The 19,063-nt window shown below is 32.5% G+C and overlaps 2 protein-coding genes across 4 annotated transcripts; both read right to left on the minus strand.

Annotated features, from left to right (window-relative positions):
- Window positions 1-2,592: 2,592 nt before the first annotated feature.
- Window positions 2,593-11,274, minus strand: LOC107914065 (laccase-15). Of its 2 annotated transcripts, none has more exons than XM_016842795.2 (5): window positions 11,091-11,274; window positions 4,537-4,688; window positions 4,055-4,428; window positions 2,998-3,969; window positions 2,593-2,904 (listed from the first exon to the last, which is right to left on the minus strand). In XM_016842795.2, the coding sequence occupies exons 1-5, from the start codon at window positions 11,118-11,120 to the stop codon at window positions 2,774-2,776; spliced, it is 1,659 nt and encodes a 552-aa protein (XP_016698284.1). In that variant the 5' UTR covers window positions 11,121-11,274; the 3' UTR covers window positions 2,593-2,773. The 2 variants fall into 2 exon arrangements, with proteins under 2 accessions (XP_016698284.1, XP_016698282.2); XM_016842793.2 differs by lacking the exon at window positions 11,091-11,274 and adding an exon at window positions 4,880-5,078.
- A 2,444-nt stretch (window positions 11,275-13,718) lies between these two features.
- On the minus strand, window positions 13,719-16,327 carry LOC107914068 (putative laccase-9). 2 transcript variants are annotated; one of them, XM_016842800.2, is made up of 7 exons: window positions 16,163-16,327; window positions 15,787-15,938; window positions 15,460-15,704; window positions 15,252-15,377; window positions 14,561-15,146; window positions 14,135-14,484; window positions 13,719-14,001 (listed from the first exon to the last, which is right to left on the minus strand). In XM_016842800.2, exons 1-7 carry the CDS (start codon window positions 16,259-16,261, stop codon window positions 13,964-13,966), a joined length of 1,596 nt encoding a protein of 531 aa, XP_016698289.1. In that variant the 5' UTR covers window positions 16,262-16,327; the 3' UTR covers window positions 13,719-13,963. The 2 variants fall into 2 exon arrangements, with proteins under 2 accessions (XP_016698289.1, XP_016698288.1); XM_016842799.2 differs by having other exon boundaries at window positions 13,719-14,032; window positions 16,163-16,325.
- Window positions 16,328-19,063: the final 2,736 nt, after the last annotated feature.

The following is a 19,063-nucleotide window of genomic DNA, read 5'->3' on the forward strand; positions in this document are numbered from 1 at the left end:
TCATATGTCAAATAATAAAAAATAATCTAAACTAATCAGTATTTGATTGAAACAAATAAACAAAGTTTAACTAGAAGATTATTTCTCAAATTTGACTGAAAATAGGAGTCATACTTAACAAGTGTGGAGCTTCACTAGAGTGGGAAGATGACAAAATTGTGACCTTTCATTACTCATTTTTATCAATTTTGACAATCGATATCACTACTACTACAAGAACATACGAAACTGCATCTCATAAATTTCATTGTTCATTATCAATAGCATAATATCCTGATGGTTGTAAGATCATTAGATGGAAATAAAGATCCATTTCACTTTATGATAATGATGAAAAGTTTCTTAGTTATGAAGTACCATATCTAAGTGTTATAAGAACATTGGTGTATCTTGCAAACAATATTCGATCTGATATGGTATTTATTGTAAACTTATTAGTAAAATTTAGCTCCTTTAATATACAGATATTAGAATGGAATTAGACATATGTTTAAATATCTCAAAGAACCTATTGATATGTGGTTATTTTATTCAAGTGATTCATCTCTATTAGTTAGCTATGCTAATGCTAGATATTGTCAAATCTACATAAATGTCAATCTCAAATAAGATATTTATTTACATGTGAAGGTACTACCATATCAAGGCGTTCAACAAAATAAATTAATTAGTTTGACATAATTAAAATAATTGGAATATTAAAATATATCAACTCAAAGATGTAATGTGATGTTGCCATTAGAGGAAGTTTGAAATATGTTATAGTCTTTTCTTTTAACCAAGATTTTGTCCTACTAGTATTTTAGATAAAGATTTTTAATGAGACAACTTATAATGAGATGTTTTATACTTTTTTTCCTTCATAATATTTTTTACTCCATATGTTTTTTTTAAATAAGGTTTTTGTTTATATAATATAGGGGTGGAAGTGGTTTGAACCCGTGCCAAATGGGTGTTTGGCAAGAACTAACCACCGCTTCATACAAATAAAGACTTCTAACAAGATTTTAACAATGCACATTTTCATTTACAGACATCTAAAACTGAGTATTATACATATTTTCATAAATAAATATTCTTTCAATTCTTATAACCCTAAAACTTATTTTCTTATAATCCCTAAAGAATTTAGGGGTTATAAATGGCATCCATAAACTTATGGTATCTATGCTTTAAAAAAGAAAGAATTATTAGTCTTCCTTTTTCTTTCTCATTTTATTATAATTTCCATTGGTTTTATGACAAGTGAATAGTTTTGTTAGATAAATGTACTAATATCTTAAAAGTAATTAATTTTTATTAAAAGTATTATATAAAATTTAAAAATATTTTTTATTTTTTTATTTAAAAAAAACATGTTTGTAAGAAACATGAGAAATAAAATAAAATTCCTACATTTATATATAACTTATTGGGTAGTTAAAAATTGTTGGAAAGAAAATATTTTTGTATTTATATTACTTTGATTTAAAGTCAATTCATTTCAAAATGAAAACAATGGCTTTTGTTTTTATTCAATTTTACAAAATATTTTTAGTGAATGAAAACAATTGTTTAATGTTGTTTTCTATTTTCTCATATTTTTATTTTTTTTAATTTTGAATCAAATACATTATCCAGTGTCTTCCATTTTTCAAGAAAACAAAATTAATCTTTATTTTCTAAAATCAAACCAAGCCTAATCATCTCTATTTTATATTTTCATTTTATGATTTTTTTTCTATACTATTATTTAAGTTTTTGACTAAATTTATATCACGAATTAACTAGACGTTAATTAGTTAGAAAATACTTAAAAACACCTTACTTTTACAAAGTAATCAATATTAGTATAAGGGTAATTTTATCTTTCTATATTTTTTAATAAAAATATTACTATTATAAAATCAACTTTACCAATTTCAACCAAAATCTCATTTAATTTTAATATAAGTTTTTATAAATATATTTGTATATATCTTCCCATCATAATCTAGTAATTTTTAGGGATAATATAATTTTTGGCCCTTGGACTTGGAACTAGAGATCCACTTTGGTACCTAAACTTAATAACTAAATTCATTTTGGTCCTTTAACTTTGATTTCGTCAAGATTTGATAATGTGACCAGTGTTCTTGAAGCATGACTAGATTGATTGATCGGACCGGTTGAACTAAGAATCAATTGGTATATTGGTCTAAACAAATAGGTTGAACCAATTGAATTAGAAACTGCATGAAATTGATAAACATCGAAGGCTAGGACAAAAATAAGTAGTTGAAAAGGTTGGACTAGTTTAATCAAATTCTTTTTTTTTTAATCTTAATAGTTTTAAATTATTTATTTAATTATTGTTGGTCGAGTATTTGAATCAATCAAATCGATTGAATTGAGAACCAGTGTTTTGATCGATTCAACTACTAATTCAATTATTAGAACACTGTATGCGACACTTTTAAGATTGTACCATGTTATTACTTGAAAATTTATATAATTTTTTAATTTTTAAATAATGATGTGACATAATGTCAAAATTTAAATCTAATTTTACTGATTTCACACACACACACAAAATTATATTATCAAATTTTTTTACCTTCGTCCATTGAATTAATCAACTGAATTAATGCTCATTTAAGTTTAACTGTGCCAGTCAACCAAGAGTTATTTAACGGCGTATATGACCATAGTTCGAACAACAATTTTGAATTTAAACCATGACCTAGCCCAAAAAGCATTACAATTAAAAAAAAAATTATAACAATTATAAAGATGAAATTTCAGCAGAGATTTATCAGCACCGTGGCATATCCGGTGGTGGAGGCAGTAACCGCTCTTCGGGCTGGTCTCCGTCTTTTACTATGAAAACAGTCTTCATCCCCCAAGTCATATGCCGGTCTATATGGCAATGCAGTAACCAAACTCCTACAATATCCACCCTTTACTCAAATTAGTAACACCAATCACATGTAGTTTTTATAATTATGATAATGGAGAAAGGCTAGAGCAATAATTTACCAGGGTTGTCTGCCTTGAATCTCACGGTGACCCAGCCATTGATGGGTACACTCACCGTGTTTCGAAGCGGGGGATCTTTGAGGTTGTACTTCAAAGGATCCTTGTATATGTCGAAATTCCCTAACCCAAATCCAACAATGTAAAAGTTGTTACCATGCAGGTGAATAGGATGATCAATCCCGCCCATCAATGCCGTCCCTTGAAGAACAATCTCCACCGTGGTGTTATAGTCCAGCACCATCACCTCGGTCCCTCGTTTCGGAGTTTCTAAGTTCAAGGGAAGAAATATGTCAGTGAAATTGAATAAAAATGGTGGCATGTCGGGAAAATTATCCCCATACACCCCATTGGTGTGCTGATAGTAAGCTTGGAGCAAAGCAGTCGATGGATTAACAAAGCTTATGTTGTTCATGCTAGCAGCAAACCTAGTTCCATTAGGACCAGCACAATTGTTATTGTCTTGGCAAGGGAAAGAGTTAACGGAAATCGTGGTGAAAATTCGATTTCTGATGTGTAATGGGACATCAATTGGATGTTTTTTATCGGCTAAGCTCTTGAGACCACCAAGAAAAGAAAAGGCCGCATTTGTATCATTGTAGAAAGGCAGAGATGGCAACGAAGAAGAAGAAGAAGAAGAAGAAGAAGAAGAAGTTGGATTGCTGTATTTTCCTTTGTATTGAACGATGGCAGTGGTCGTAGTGTTATCGAAATGATGATTGGAACCAGTAGAATAAGCCCTAGCAACCATGTAATATAGGTCGGGTTTTTGGTTGGCAGATAACAAGGCATCTATGGTCTGTCCAGGAGAAATGGTAACATATTCACTGCTGAGTGGCTTGGTGTAGCCTGCATCTACGCCCACAACTGTGAGATTATGTTCTTTTATGGCAAAGAACAAAATGATGTTCATTGCAGCATTTATCAAGCGAAGTAGATAAGTTTTGCCTCGATCCACCGTTAGCTTGAATGTACCTGCAGCAATAAGCGAGGTGACATTGTGATTTATACTCTTCTAACAAATGCATTAAATACAAACCCGAAAAGGAAAAAAAGGTACCTTGTTTAGAGCAAGGGTAAAGATCACCAGGCTGACCATTGATAGTAAAGGCATCAGAGATATTAGGGTCCCCGCCAGTGTCATGCATTTGCTGGAGAACCTTTGTTATATCTTCTTTCCACCATTCACCTAATATTATGGGCACTTCTGCATCGGGTTTAGGGAAAGGATACCTAGTTCCGACCTTTGGGTGGATGATAATAGCTCCATAAACAGTAGCCCTTGACCAGTCACTGTGAGCATGCCACCATAGGGTCCCTTCCTCGGTTGAAAATATAATCTTTTGCCTGAATCTTCCTCCAGGTTTGATAGGGCATTGTGTGATGTATTCCGGTCCATCTGCCCATGGATACCTCGGCTGTAGAACTCCATGCCTGTCCCAGGATTTACATAAACACAATGATTTGCTCCAACATTCTCTAGCAACAAGGATATATATATACATATGTATTGATTGAATTGGTGATCAAGTGGAGACATACCAGTGAATGGTGATGTTTTGTTTGCCTTGGTTATAAACGTTGACATAAATTGTATCTCCATGCTGAGCTTCTATAGTCGGCCCTGGAAATTGTCCATTTACAGTTAAAATCTTCTTTGCACTGCACAATCTTGTGTATGTAGCTTCTTTCACCTGCAGAGATGCATGAATATATATATATGTTAGAAACTAAGGCAGTTTACTAAAGCAATTAACCTAACAAAAGATGTATATATCTTATGTTTAGTGGGGTTAATTAGTTTATGTATCTTCTTTTAATAATTAAGACCCAACATGTTAAGAGTTATCTCCAAATTACAATCTCTTTTATAATTAGCACTTACTACAAATTCATATTCATCTATTGCTAGGGAGCAAGGTTGGTGATGAAAGTAGAGTGCTAGGAAGCAAAGTATTTGAATAAGGATTAAGCTTTTCTTAGGCAAAATCATTTTTGTGGCAGAACTTTGGCATGAACCCTTTTCACCATAAATGCAAAAAGGCATTTCCCAAGGATTTTATAATGAAGTTAGAGAGTAAGAGCATCAAATAGGTGAAACTGATAGACTTTAATGTCTGTCCAAGAAGTTGGTAAGCTAGATTGCTCCAAGAAGGATAAAAAGGAAGAAAGGCATCCAAATATCGTATATTTTTTAAGAACTTGATTTAGACTACTTTCCTTCAGCATTTAACCTTTTATGTTCCTGCTTAGAATTAATTAGGGTTAGAGAAACTCAAAATGACCCACCATCTAATCACTTCTCATTGTACTTTCATAAACCATTACCTTTTAAATTTACTTCAAGAGTCATGAAGGGAATGCTGTGGTGAGGGATTAGTTCAACCATTTGTGCCATCACATAATCTTAATATTAACTAGTTTATTACATTGCCAAGATCTGCAACTTTGTTTAAATTAAGTCTCGAATTATTTGTTTATTCATTAAAACGTGAAGGAGATATCTAATTAGAAAGGAGTTTGTTGAAATTTATGATGTTTGGAATAAGTGGAATATTGAACTACTTGATGGATGAGATTATACCAACAAGGTTAACACACCGAAAGATGATCACCATAAGTGGAGCTTTGAGATTTCTATGTGCTTCAACCTTTTGAGGCAAACACTGTTATTGCTCGAAAAGTTGTTTTTAGCCCAAACTGGAAGGAACGTGCCACAAATAAATGGCACTGTAATCAACATCGTTTCGGCCTATTTGGAAACCCTAAAACATAGATCTCCAATCATCTTTTGATAAAGATGACACATTGCTCAACTAGAGAATAATATTTCGTTTGAAATTTTGGGCTAATTAATGTGTTTTTTTTCTGCCTCTGCGTCAATCTCCAAAAACCCAACTTGATTGTGGATTTAACCACGTAAAAAAAATACTACTAACGGAAATATTTGCTTAAAGCTCCCTTATTTTTATTTACAAAAGAGATATAAACCCTAAATTTGGGCTCATTATAGAATGTCATCTCAATTTAAAGAGTAACTGTTAGATACAAGTATTTGATGGATTTCGTATCATCATATCTCAATACTTGGAACTTAAACAGGATATGAATAACCGGAGCAAAGCTAAAAACTTAAATGAACAAGAAAATAAGCCAAAAAGCACTTTCGTTACAATTAAATTTTTTAAAATTACAATTATATCAACAATCTCAATAAAAATCAATAGTTATGAACACTCAATTGAATAATGAATTAACTAAATAAATTTGGTAGAAGTAGGGAAAAGTGGGTAGTTGAGATAAATTAGGCATGGAATTAGGCATAAATGAGGTGATGGAAGGTGGATGCATTGCCGAGAAAAAGAACAAGAAATGAAGGGACTGATTTGGCTAAAACATACTTTTCTTTCAATAATTAGTGAGAAAGCAGATCTAGAAGATTACGATATTCAGGCTATAATTAGGCTAGAATTTAGAAACAACTAGGATAGGACTTCCCTCTATTTATATTGATTTCAAATACAAGTAACTCTCCAGGAAAAGAAATTTCATTCAAACTAAGTCATTCTCTGTATTCCGCTATTTTCCATTTAAAGCTAAAGCCAAACCTTGCTGTTAATCACACTACATTTATCTATTAAAAAAAATATGTAGTACTAAAACTGAAAATTCCTTAAACATATGTTTAAACCAAGCTAATAGCTTTGAAAAATATGTAATTACATGCTTTTACCAGTAATTAATGAAAATCTGTCTTTTTCTTTTTCTTTTCCTAAAAATACACTAAAGACATGGCATTTTTTTAGCTTTACAAGCATCTTCAAACACGGCTTGGGCTAGTATCAATGAAGAAAATTTCAAAGAAAACCAATATGACTAGTAATTAAAAGAGCTTTTCAACCTAGTTGGGATAACATCCAACTCTCGTCATATGATCACCATATCAGGGCCAACCTGCAGTGCCCTCAAGGGTCAGGACTCAATTGTCCTAAGCATTTCATCAAGAATGTCATTCATACATCCTCTACTACCAGTGCCATCAATAGTGTAAACAAGACTAACAAATAGTAATAATCAAGAAAAAGAACAGAAATTAGTGATCAAAATTAGTACAAAGGATGGAGGCCAACAATATCATAGCAAACTCTATGCACGTAGGCTAAGGTATCAATCACCAGGCCGAGCTCGTGGATACGCAAAATATTATCAAAGACTGCTAAGTAAAAGTAACCTCGAGACCAAACTTTAACAAGAAAAACATAAGGTTGCCTGAAAATGAACTCTCATATAAGAAAAACATGTGACAACTACACACAAACACGTCATCATATAAAACTGGAAAATTCAGCCTCACACAATGGTAAAGATCAAATAGATGTATAAATGCATATTTAATCAACCAAAAATACTAAGTCTGCATTTCTTTGATGCATTAATTACAAAGGGTTATTATTTGATACACTTGTGGAGTTTTTTAACTCCTAGGATATGGTGCCCTTGGGGCTTTCTATTTGATTGTATTGAAAGGCGCAATGAATTGGGATTTCCCTATTGGGCCGGGTTATTTCAAGGCATGCAGATCATTTATGATGAAAAGGATGAGCTTCAAGAGATTTAGCGTTCTTGCAGAGTGGAACCATGCAGTACCAGACACGAGATAGATCTTCCAAAGAACAAGGCTTTTTTCGAATAAGCCAATTCATTTGGGATCTTGCGGATCCACTCTTTTTCCCATACAAAGATCAGCCCTTTGTCTCTGTGTTTTCACACTGAGAATTATTTGCAGATGAAGAGATGTCAAAGGGGCTTCTTACTTCCCAAACAGAGCCTCCTATATCTATATATAAATGTTGGTTTATCAAAAATACGCAAGAAAAGCACTTCAAATTATTGATTCATCGCCTGAGATGGCTTAGAACCAATAGTTCATTATCCAAAGGATTCTTCTGTCCTAATACCCGATCCGAGAGTTATCAATATTTTAACTCCGCAAGCGGACTTAAGAAACTGCCAAGTGTCCTTAATTGATATTTTAAAAAAAAACTAAATAAACAAGACATGTGGCAGTTTCTTAAGCCCTCTTGTGGAGTTAAAAATCTCCACCGCCAATGTATCAAATAATAATCCAATTAAAATTGCAAATAATAGAGATACTTTAACACAAGTAAGATATATTTCTAAGACTGCCCAGAAAAGTATGCTCAAAGGAAAAAGAAAAGTGAATAAAATACACATATATACTTATAGTTTGGCACTCTCTATTGCATTTAATAATGCCAGAAGTCAAAAGTATAACCACCATATACAACTTTTTGGGGAATAAATTGGACTCTTTTGGAAAAGTGCAACTAAAAAGAACCCTCAGATCTCATAGCTTTGTCAAGATCATGTAAAGTTCAAAGTAATCGCATTCATCAATAGCTTTTCACACACCACCTTACCACCAAGAAATATCTAATATATATACATACACACAAAACATGTGTACATAGAGAGAGAGAGAGAGAGAGAGAGAGAATGAAAGTAGGTGGAGTGCAAAAGCCAGAGATGAATAGAGAACCAGAACCATCCAATCAAAAATGAGTTTTCCATCATTGGGCAGATAACAGCAACAGTAGAATCACAATGAAATCCGAGACATAAGTGTCTCCAACCCTACATAACACTGTACATAGGAAAACTATGATCTCCTTAGAAGGGTATATACGGAGAAAGCAAAAGGCACAATGGTCACAAAGGCTCTAATCAGATTCAGATACCATAAAAGCCTATAACAACAATATAAAAGGACGATGTAATGTCATCATTGTCATAATCAAACAACTCACTATATTCATTCCAATCTACAGCTTCAGAGTTCAGGGGTAAAAGTAAGCAGAAACAACAAACAAAGAATACGCCATAAAACAACTCATCATTGGCCACATATCAAAGCCTTTGAAATTCATAGAGCATATGTTAGGCAGATGGGAAAAAAAGCACTGAAAGGTTTACTAGATAAGTATCACAAGTAACAAACATGAAAATTACTCATTGAGGTGTTGAACAGGAAAAAGGTTGACAAGAGTTTTTCAACAACTAAATGTTTAACACTTCCAAAGCAGCAACTGAAAATGAGGGAGATAACATGATTGATGGCCTATGAAGTGAATCAATAAGAGAGATGATAAAAGTTCAAAACTGTCCCAAGCATTTAAATTAATAATAAATAAGTTTTTAAAAAAGGCAGAGCTGTATCTCAACTTTAGCACAATTCTTAGAGAGGCCTTCGATAATTTCATCTAACAACAAAAGACCATGCATTGTGAACTGTGATTAAAAATAAGATATAGTCAGTGAGATTGACAAAATCCTTAAGACTAATGAAGCTAAAGGCTCATACAATCCATCCCAGAGAGACCCTACTACGAATCAGTAGCATTACATTTCCATATTATCCTCAACAAAGGACAAAATGGACAGCCTAAAATAACCCCATTATAGAAAACTACTAAATTACCATGCACACAACTATGGGTATGCAAGAGAATGATCGAGATACAAATTATATGCAGAAAATATAAATAGCATGTTACATGTTACATTACCCAACAAAAGGATTCAAACGAAAATAGTATGATCAAGATACAAATCCTGGTCCATCTCGAATATTACAGTAGCTGGTGGTGGCGGCAAAAAAAAGATACACATGTACTTACAGTAAAATCAGAGGAAGAAGAATCGTGAAAAATAGACACACATATTTATGGTTTGGCACTGTATATAGCATTTATTAATGCCAGAAGTCAAAGGATAAACACCATACAAGGTTTTCTTTGGACTAAATTGGCCTCTTTCGAAAAAGTGCAACTAAATAGAGCCCTCAGATCTCTCATAGCTTTGTCAAGATTATGTACAGTTCACGGTAAATTAATTCATCAATAGCTTTTCACACACCACCTTACCACTAAAGAAATACCTAGTATATATATATACATACACACAAACGTGTGTACGTAGACAGAAGAGGAGGTGAAGGAGGAAGTAGGGAGAGACAGAGAGAGAGAGAATGAAAGGAGGTGGAGTGCAAAAGCCAGAGATGAATCAAAAAACAGAACCATCCAATCAAAGATGAGTTTTCCATCATTGGCAAAATAATAGCAACAGTAGAACCACAATGAAAACTAAGACATAAGTGTTTAAAACCCTACATAACATCGCAGAGAGAAAAAAACTATAATCTCCTTGAAAGTGTACACATTGAGAAAGCAAAAGGCAACAAGGCCACAATGGCTCTAATCAATATAAAAGGAGGATGTAATTCAAAGAAAGTAAAATTCGCCCAGATTTCATTGTTTTTATAATTAAACGGTAGAGGAACCCACTTCTCTCGTTCCAATCTACAGCTTCGGAGTTCAGACATAAAAGTAAACAGAAGCAACAAACAAAAGAACTACCCTACATGACAGCTTCTCATCATTGGCCACAGATCAAAACCTTTGAAATTCATCAAGCAAATTTTACACAGACGCAATCGAAGGCATTGAAAGATTCACTAGACGTACTTTCTTAAGTGTCACCAGACAACAAACAAGAAAATGGTGGAATAAAAGGCATCGAGTACAGACGAGGGAGATACTATAATTGATGGCATATGAAGTTCATCAAAAAAAGGAGATGATTGAAGTTCAAAAACTGCCCCAAAGCAAATACATTAAGCATTTAAACTAATAATAACATTAAAGACAGATAATATTTCAGTTTTAGCACAACTCTTAGAGAGGCTTTGAATGATTTCATCTAGCAACAAAAGACCTTGCATTGCAAACTATGATTGCAAATAAGATATATCCAGTGAGATTGACAAAATCCAGAAGATCAATGAATCCAGAAGATCAATGAAGCTAAAGACTCGTACAAACCATCCCAGTGAGACCATACTACTAATCAGTAGCATCAGATGTTCATATTGTACTCGAGAAAGGAAAAAAAGAACAGCCTAAAAAACCCATTATAGAAAACTACTAGATTATCATGCATTCAACTATGGGCATGCGAGTGTATGATCGAGATACAAATGATATACAGAAAACATAAATAGCATGATGATACGTTACCCAAAGAATGCATTCAACCGAAAATAACATGATCAAGATACAAGTCCTAGTCCATCTCCAATATTACCGTAGCTGGTGGCGGCGGCACAAAAGAGGAAAAAAACAGTAATGAAGACGTAAGACAGGGAAAGGAGGAGAGACAAATGAGAGGAGACAGGTTAGGGTTTAAAGGCAAGACAATGCAGAATGACTAAAGCGCCATTGGTTTGAGAGGGAATGTCTCATTTTTTGTTAAAACATAAGAGTAATTATACTCAAATCACTTCATAAATTAATTAACTTTAAAAAATTATTTTTTATTCAAGATTATGATAAAAAATTTAAAAATTATATATTATAAGAAATAATTTATGTTGATTTTATAAAATTATAACTAAAAATTATATTATTTAAATCTTAAATTTATTTTTAAAATTATACCAAAAAATATATTATAAAAAATCATGTGTGTTATAAAAAATGATATAATATACTTATAAGATATTATTGTGACACCCACATCTAACTCAGATCGTCGGATTCGAACTAATGAGCTTATTTAAGTTACTGAGTTGTTAAGTTTTTTTTTAAGTCCAACTAGCGAGCTTCAAACAATGATTCGACGATCGTAACTGTGGATCTAAAAATCGGTATCGTAGACTAAAGAATAAAGTTATTTAGATTTTGGTTCATTGATTCAAGACGTAAAAAACTATTTTATGAAAAAAAAATCTACTGAAGAGAAAAGAGAGCTTTTGATTGATGCAAGTGATACGAATAAAGAAAGTCATATAACAACGATTTTATCAATCCAATTAAATAAGAATTTTGAAATAGTTCAATGATCATTTTGTAATTATATATAAAAAGATATAACGGTAATTAAATTAAGTTATTTGATTTTATTGTTTTAAATTCTTGATGCTATAATTTTAAAAAGAAAATCTTAACTATATAAATTATAATATGAATTTTATTAACTTGTATTAAAATTAAAAAAATAATATAAGAATGCTGGACGCTTTCAATTTCCTTGGGAATTTAATGGCCACGTCCAAAGTTGAAATAAAACAAGCTTTTTCTTTCTGTCTTTTTTTGACTTTTCGTCAGTTTTTATTTTTTGGGTATTTATGTTTGAAAATATGTTTGTAGTCTTCTTGCTTTGAAGAATGATTTTACCATAATTATTATTTTACTAATTAGAAAACAAATCACATTGTAAACTTACACACTCAGCACCAATCAAGAAATTGTAAGGAGTGAGAAAAACATGTGAAAATTGAAACTTAAATTATGTCATGCCAAGGTAAAGTTTTAAATAAGGGAACATATCAACACAATTTGGATTTGATTATGAAAGAAAGAGTCAAAGTTAAAATAAGGTAAATAAGTGGTTTTGTTTCCAACATACTCTTGGAAGTCAAGTCGGAGGAGGGTGGAATCTATATTTGCGTCCTGACATAGGAATGTGTTGGTTTAGGTAAAATAATTATGGTCGAGACAAAGGTTGGAATTGAGATAGAGGTTGGGTTAAATGAATTATAGCAAGTGGATCGGTACCGATTAGATGTGTGAGGTTAAAGTTTATATATCTAGTAAATCCGTATAAGTGATTATATCAAGGAGATTATTTTAAATTGAAGAAATTTGATGAATTCTTTCTAAAAGTTCATATTAAAATAGTACTAGTTGATGAGAGTTACTTCAAAAATAAAAAAAGTAAAGTCGAATTTTTTTTGTTATTCTCTCAATTCGAATAAAATGCAACTGGATCTAGTATGTATGAGTTGGTGATCAGAATCTATATGGATAGAATTTATAATGAGATCTCGAAAAACAAACAATTTTTGTTGGGCCTTTATCCTTCTTTTTTTTTATTTTTTGGTTCATTAGGGTTTTTATTAGTTAAAACTTCTAGTTATCTCGGTAGGAATTTGATATCTTTATTTCCATCTCAGCAAATAATTTTTTTCTACAAGGAATCGTGATATCTTTTTATGGAATTGCAGGCATCTTTATCAGCTCCTATTTGATAGAAAGGAGAGAATAGTATATATTTTTTGTGGGGTTTTTTTGAAAAAAATCGTCGTATTTTTTTATAATTCTTTATGAAAAATATTCAATTCAATTTACACTCATCGTGTCCTTTATATGGAAATCAGAGGCAAGGGGGATAAAAGGTGTTCCTGTTGAAGATGTCTTGACTGTTATACTTGTTGGTCATGACGATAAACTCAACTTTACGAATGTAAAAATTAATCTTGAATTTATTAAGGTAATGAATGAAGATTGGACCCACCCACCAACCAAGAAGGATAATATTTTTTTCCATTGTATTCATAACTATAAACTTATCTTTCAAATGACTAAAATGGCCTTTGAACTATAATCCTATCTTTATCATTCTCCTTATTCAACACGAGAAGAAAGGTCATTGGTTTCCACATTATTATTAGTGTGTTGGTCCAGAAATTGCAGATTTTCAGTCACGTTCGCATGTATGTCTTGTGGGGTAACTTCCATATAGCGACAAAAGAAAAAGGAGGTTCCAACTAAAAAGGTTTCATGCCTCCACTCCATTTCAAAGCCTTAACTTCGGGGGCAAACCCTGTAACTATTTAAAGATCATTTCTAACCAATAAAACAGAGTTTAATAGCCTTGGCGAAATAATAATCCAATACAAAATCATCCTTACAACGATCACAATTCCATTATTAATTACATTTCCATATGGGAATCTTATTAACAGAAATTCGAATAAAATTTGATCCATTAGTTTATTAAAAATAATGTAAATCCACAACTATATCCTTCTACTGGTTCTAGGTTCCAGGACAACGAGGCATGGTAGACGGCGGTGGGCGGATGCTGGTTTCCGTGGTGGTACCATTCCTCACAATGAAAACAGTGTCCATTCCCCAGCTACTATGCCTTTCGAAATGGCAATGCATAAACCATACCCCTGAAAATATGATATATCAAATTTGTTAATACTAGCTTTATTTTAAAGGAGGATGGAAGAGGATAAGATTTTTTTTTTTCTTCTCTCTAATTGAAAGCTTACCAGGATTGTTTGCAAAAAATCTGAGTGCAGCCCATCCTTTACCAGGAACGTGGATAGTGTTAATGAGGGGTGGATCAACCAGGTTGTAGGTGCTTGGATCTGTCTCATTGTTGAAATTTCCGGAACCACTTCCCACCCGATAGAAGCTGAAACCGTGCAAATGGATTGGGTGACTTCCACCACCACCCAATTGGGTTGCTTGCAGCACAATCTCAACTGCTTCCCCATAGTTTAGCACAACAGCCCTCGTCCCTAACTCAGCTCTCGTGTTGAAACCAGTCAAGTTTCCAGTAAAATCGTAGAATACTGGTGGATTAAGGGGAAAATCTTCCGTGAAAACACCACCGGTACTACAATAATAGAAAAAGTTAAAAGAATGCAACAATGAAACAATTTTTTCCCCTAGCGATGTTAAAATTGCTATACCTGTTGTAGTATGCCTGGAGAATGTCAATACGTGGGAAAACAAAGCTGACGTTGTTCAAACTTGCAACAAATCTATTAGGTAGAAGACATTGCGAGGTGTTGCAAGGCACGGTGTTGGTGGCGATTGTAATGAACACTCGTCTATCGATACCCGTTGGCACATTCAATGGGGGATTCTGGGTGACGTTGGTGTTTCTAATTCGGCTGATGAAGCTATTGGTAGCATTTGTATCGTCTCTCGCGGGCAGGGTTATCAAGGAAGCATTCAATCCGCCGTCGCTGTTCGTATATTGGAAAATGCCGGTTGTGATGTTGTCAGGAGGCATAGCAGAGGCATCAGAGAAAGGCCTGGTAGCCATGTAATATTGGCCCACGTTTTGGTTGGCGGAGACCAACACATCCATGGTTTGGCCAGGGCTTATCAATATGTAGTCGCTTGTGAACCTTTGAACGTAGGAGGCATCTTGGGCGACGACTGTGAGGGTGTGGTTCGTGATGGCGAAGAATTGCTGTTCGTTCATTGCTGCATTGATTATGCGGAGAAGGTACATCTTCTCATAATCAACTTGCATACGGAATATTGTATCTGCAACACCCAATTTACAAAATGTTAGGTCAGTTTACAGTGAAGAAAAAAAAAAGATTCGAAAGCCGATTAACTCGATCAGGACTTGGTAACTCTAGAACGTACCATTAGTGCATCCATATGTGTCTCCTAAATTTCCATTGATAGCATAAGCATCTGGTTGGCGAGGAGGGATACCGGTTGCAAGTGCTTGATCGATGATTTGCTTGTAGTCCCCATTGTACCATGATTCTGTATATACGTACAAGAAATCAAATTATTATTCATATGGTCATATGAGTAACACAACCAAAAAATCCAAACATATGCTTACGAAGTATGATTGTTTGATCCGCGTCTGGCGTGGGGAACGGATAAGTTTCGTTCTCGGCCGGTAAAATGATGAAGGCTCCCTGGACGGAACCGCGAGTCCAGTCACTGTGTGCATGCCACCAAAGGGTTCCTATTTCGTCCGATAAAATGACTTCGTACGTAAAGTTGGTTCCTGGTTGGATAGGGCACTGCGTTATGAACTCGGGACCGTCGAACCATGGATTCCTTGGTTGTTTCACGCCGTGCCTGCAACATGTTTAATTTATTGTAATCACTGATGAATTCAATTCTTACGAAAATTATCATTGGAGGAATGAATTATAGTTACCAGTGAATGGTGAAGCCATAGTTTCCTTGATTGTGGACATTAACGAAGACAGTGTCACCTCTTCGAACCCGAATCTCAGGCCCTGGATAACTGTCGTTTACGACCAGCAATGTCGTCGTGTTGCACAGCTTCGTAAAGTTCGACTCTCGCACCTGCAATAAAAAAAAAAAAAACAACCAAATGATATCTCATTACTGTTATTAATCAACGAAAAGTATAGAAAAAAAACGATAGTAATCATTTTGCTGTCTGGAAAAAAACCAAGCCAACCGACATGATTAGTCAGTAAATTAAGTAGGTTTAAGATTAATCAACGTAAGATTCAAAAAAGTCTATAAGAAACAACTGTGACATGTAAAGGAAAAAGGATACTCACAAAGAATTCATAGTGATGTACTTCAGCACTGCACAGGAACAAAGTGCTTAGAAATAGAACCCCTACGAACCATGTCACTGTATCTTGCTGTAAACCCATTTTTTTTCTCTCTCTAAAGTGTTCTTAGTTCTCCCCTGATTTTTCTCATCTTTGGGCTATAAAATTCAACCATTTATAGGAAAGGAAGCTAGTTATTGATTCACTTGGAACAAAGATTACACGGAACATGACATGTTATCTAGTTAAGCAAGTCGGATTTTTTTATACATAATATGGATTTTTATGTTCCAATTGTCAACTCTTTATGATATTTAGTTAACGTTCTTTTCATTCAGCTTGTTCATTGCTGTCCTTGTTTCATTTAATAATATTTTAAGCTACTGTTGAATCATTTCTATAAGCTTGTAGTTGAGTTGTTGTAGATTTTTGACTTTTTTATTTACTTTGGATGGGAAGTTTTTATGTTGTTTTATAATCCGCAATATTTTTATGATTCGTGTTATTTAATATCGATGAAGTTATTGTTTTATATAATTTTGATAATTTTATAAGGAAATTAAAATTATTTGTTTACATGTTTTTTTTGTATGAAAATGAATTTTTTCAATTTTTAAAAATATAAAATATTTTAGTATTACACTTAATACTTATAGATAAAATTAAATATTTGAAACTTAAGCAAGAAGTAAAACTATTAAACATACTATTAGAATACCTTTGAAAACCTAATAATATATGTACAACTGGAAGGTTTTATTTATTTTTTAAAAGATACACGATAAAATAATTAATTTGTAGAGTTAAAACTTTCCACAATCAATAAATCACATAATTATCCATAATTCATTGAACATCATCATTTAATAGTGACGTTAACATTTGAGATATATTCATAAGTTTTAACAATTAAAAAAAAGGAAGGATTAAGTAAGCATCTTTATAGTTGATATAGAATATGAATTTCCTAAGTACTTTGACCCATATTAACAAACAAAGATATCCATAAACCAACAAAAAGCAATTGTATGACTAGTCGCATGGATCCAATTTGGTAGGTTCATTAATAAAGAAAATTAATGTACGTAGAAATAAACAAAGCTGAATTCAATATCATGTATGGTTACGTCTTTCAAATTCATAACTTGGAGATTATCCAACTAGCTAGCCTGCCATTCACGACTTCCTCAATTGCTAACTTTGAAATAATTAGTTTGAGGTTTAAGGGCATCAAAATAATATATATTGGATACAGTTGCGTGTCAACGCGTTCTGTAGTAAACCATGCAAACTTTTCATTGGCTTCTTACAACTCCAGGGACATGATCCACAGTTTGAAATGTTTTACTTAGTTAGCCGTCCATGTCTGGAAATAACGGACACGTGACTTATTTATTCTTGTTCACTTATTTCATGCTATGACATTTTCCTCCATTTGTGTTTGTATGCCATTATACCACCATTGCCGCCTTGATTAACTTAGGACAACATTTTCTATGCATTAATTACTTATTATGCATGTCCAAATTTTATGTTTTAGATGTCTGCCACTATCATAATATTAAACATTATTGATATTTTTCTTACATGTTTTTGTAAATAATAAATGTACAAGGTTAAAATGAAAAAAATTAGTTTAAAATGTGAGTAAAGAAAACTTTAAATAAATAAATAAATCATAATAAAAATATTAAACTCATTCCAACTGCTTTTCAACTCTGGTGAAAGGAAAATTCAATATTAAAAATAGTATTATAAAATATTTAATATTGGATTAACTTGTAGCTTTAATTTAATAACCGATATTATCTATACTAGATTATGATACACGCACAATAAACATGAAAATAGAATTATATAATAAATACATTTATAAAAAATGATATAAATAACATAAAATATAAATGAAAGTTTAAATTCAATTTTTATGTGCATATATTTCTTATTTTATATAAAAAAAATATAAAATAACAATGTAATACACTTTGTAAACATATTTTCCCTCTAAATGGCAAAATAAAAAGAAAATTCGTCTCGTGTAGTATAGGAGAAGAACGGCCCTCCATTTCTGACTACATTTTGCTGATAAACCTGTCCACAAATACTTTGTCAATGACTTTTATCTTCATCTCTGACTTTTGCATTTTTCGATTTTTTAAATTATTTTATTGGTATACTTTTTAATATAAATTTGTTAGAGTCGATTATTTATTTGTGTTAAATTATAAAGTAAAAATTTGAAGATTAAAATATACCTTAAGCAAAGTTTTCAGAACTAGATCAACGGTCGAATTGATCAAGCCACTAGTTCGTAAAATTAGATTAAAAAAATCATTAAAAAATCATAAAGATAAAATATTTAAAAAATAAAAAATTAATTCAATTGATTCTTTATCATGATTCAACCAGTCCATATCAATTCGCAGATCAACTGATAAAATTAATGGTTTATATATAAAAAGCAAGTGGGTGTGTGGCATGTGTTAACATATAGGTATATAAATATTGAATTGACGTCATGATTATGTTATTATAAATAGTAGTGGTCACAACAATAATAAAAAAAACTACTAACACAAAAGTTGTTAACACAGATTGGAGAACTTCATTACACAACCTTAAACACTCTTATTTTTATATATCAAAATATAGCTCTCACAATTTACTACTCTCAAGTCATACACAATTAAATAGCCAAACAAGAAACATTGGTAAATATTCCTCCAAAGATTATCATCAATTTCGAAAGCCTCCACTATAGCTTTATTTTCAAGCCCTCATCTTTGAACCGCGCAGTCTTTGTAGCTTTGACAACTTTTTACCCTTTATTCACTTACCTTGTAAAACATAAGTTGAGACCGATTTACAAGTAATTGAATTTTACTTTGTTTCTACTATGTATTA

The sequence above is a fragment of the Gossypium hirsutum genome, chromosome D05 (genome assembly GCF_007990345.1).
Source record: "Gossypium hirsutum isolate 1008001.06 chromosome D05, Gossypium_hirsutum_v2.1, whole genome shotgun sequence".
NCBI lineage: Eukaryota > Viridiplantae > Streptophyta > Magnoliopsida > Malvales > Malvaceae > Gossypium > Gossypium hirsutum.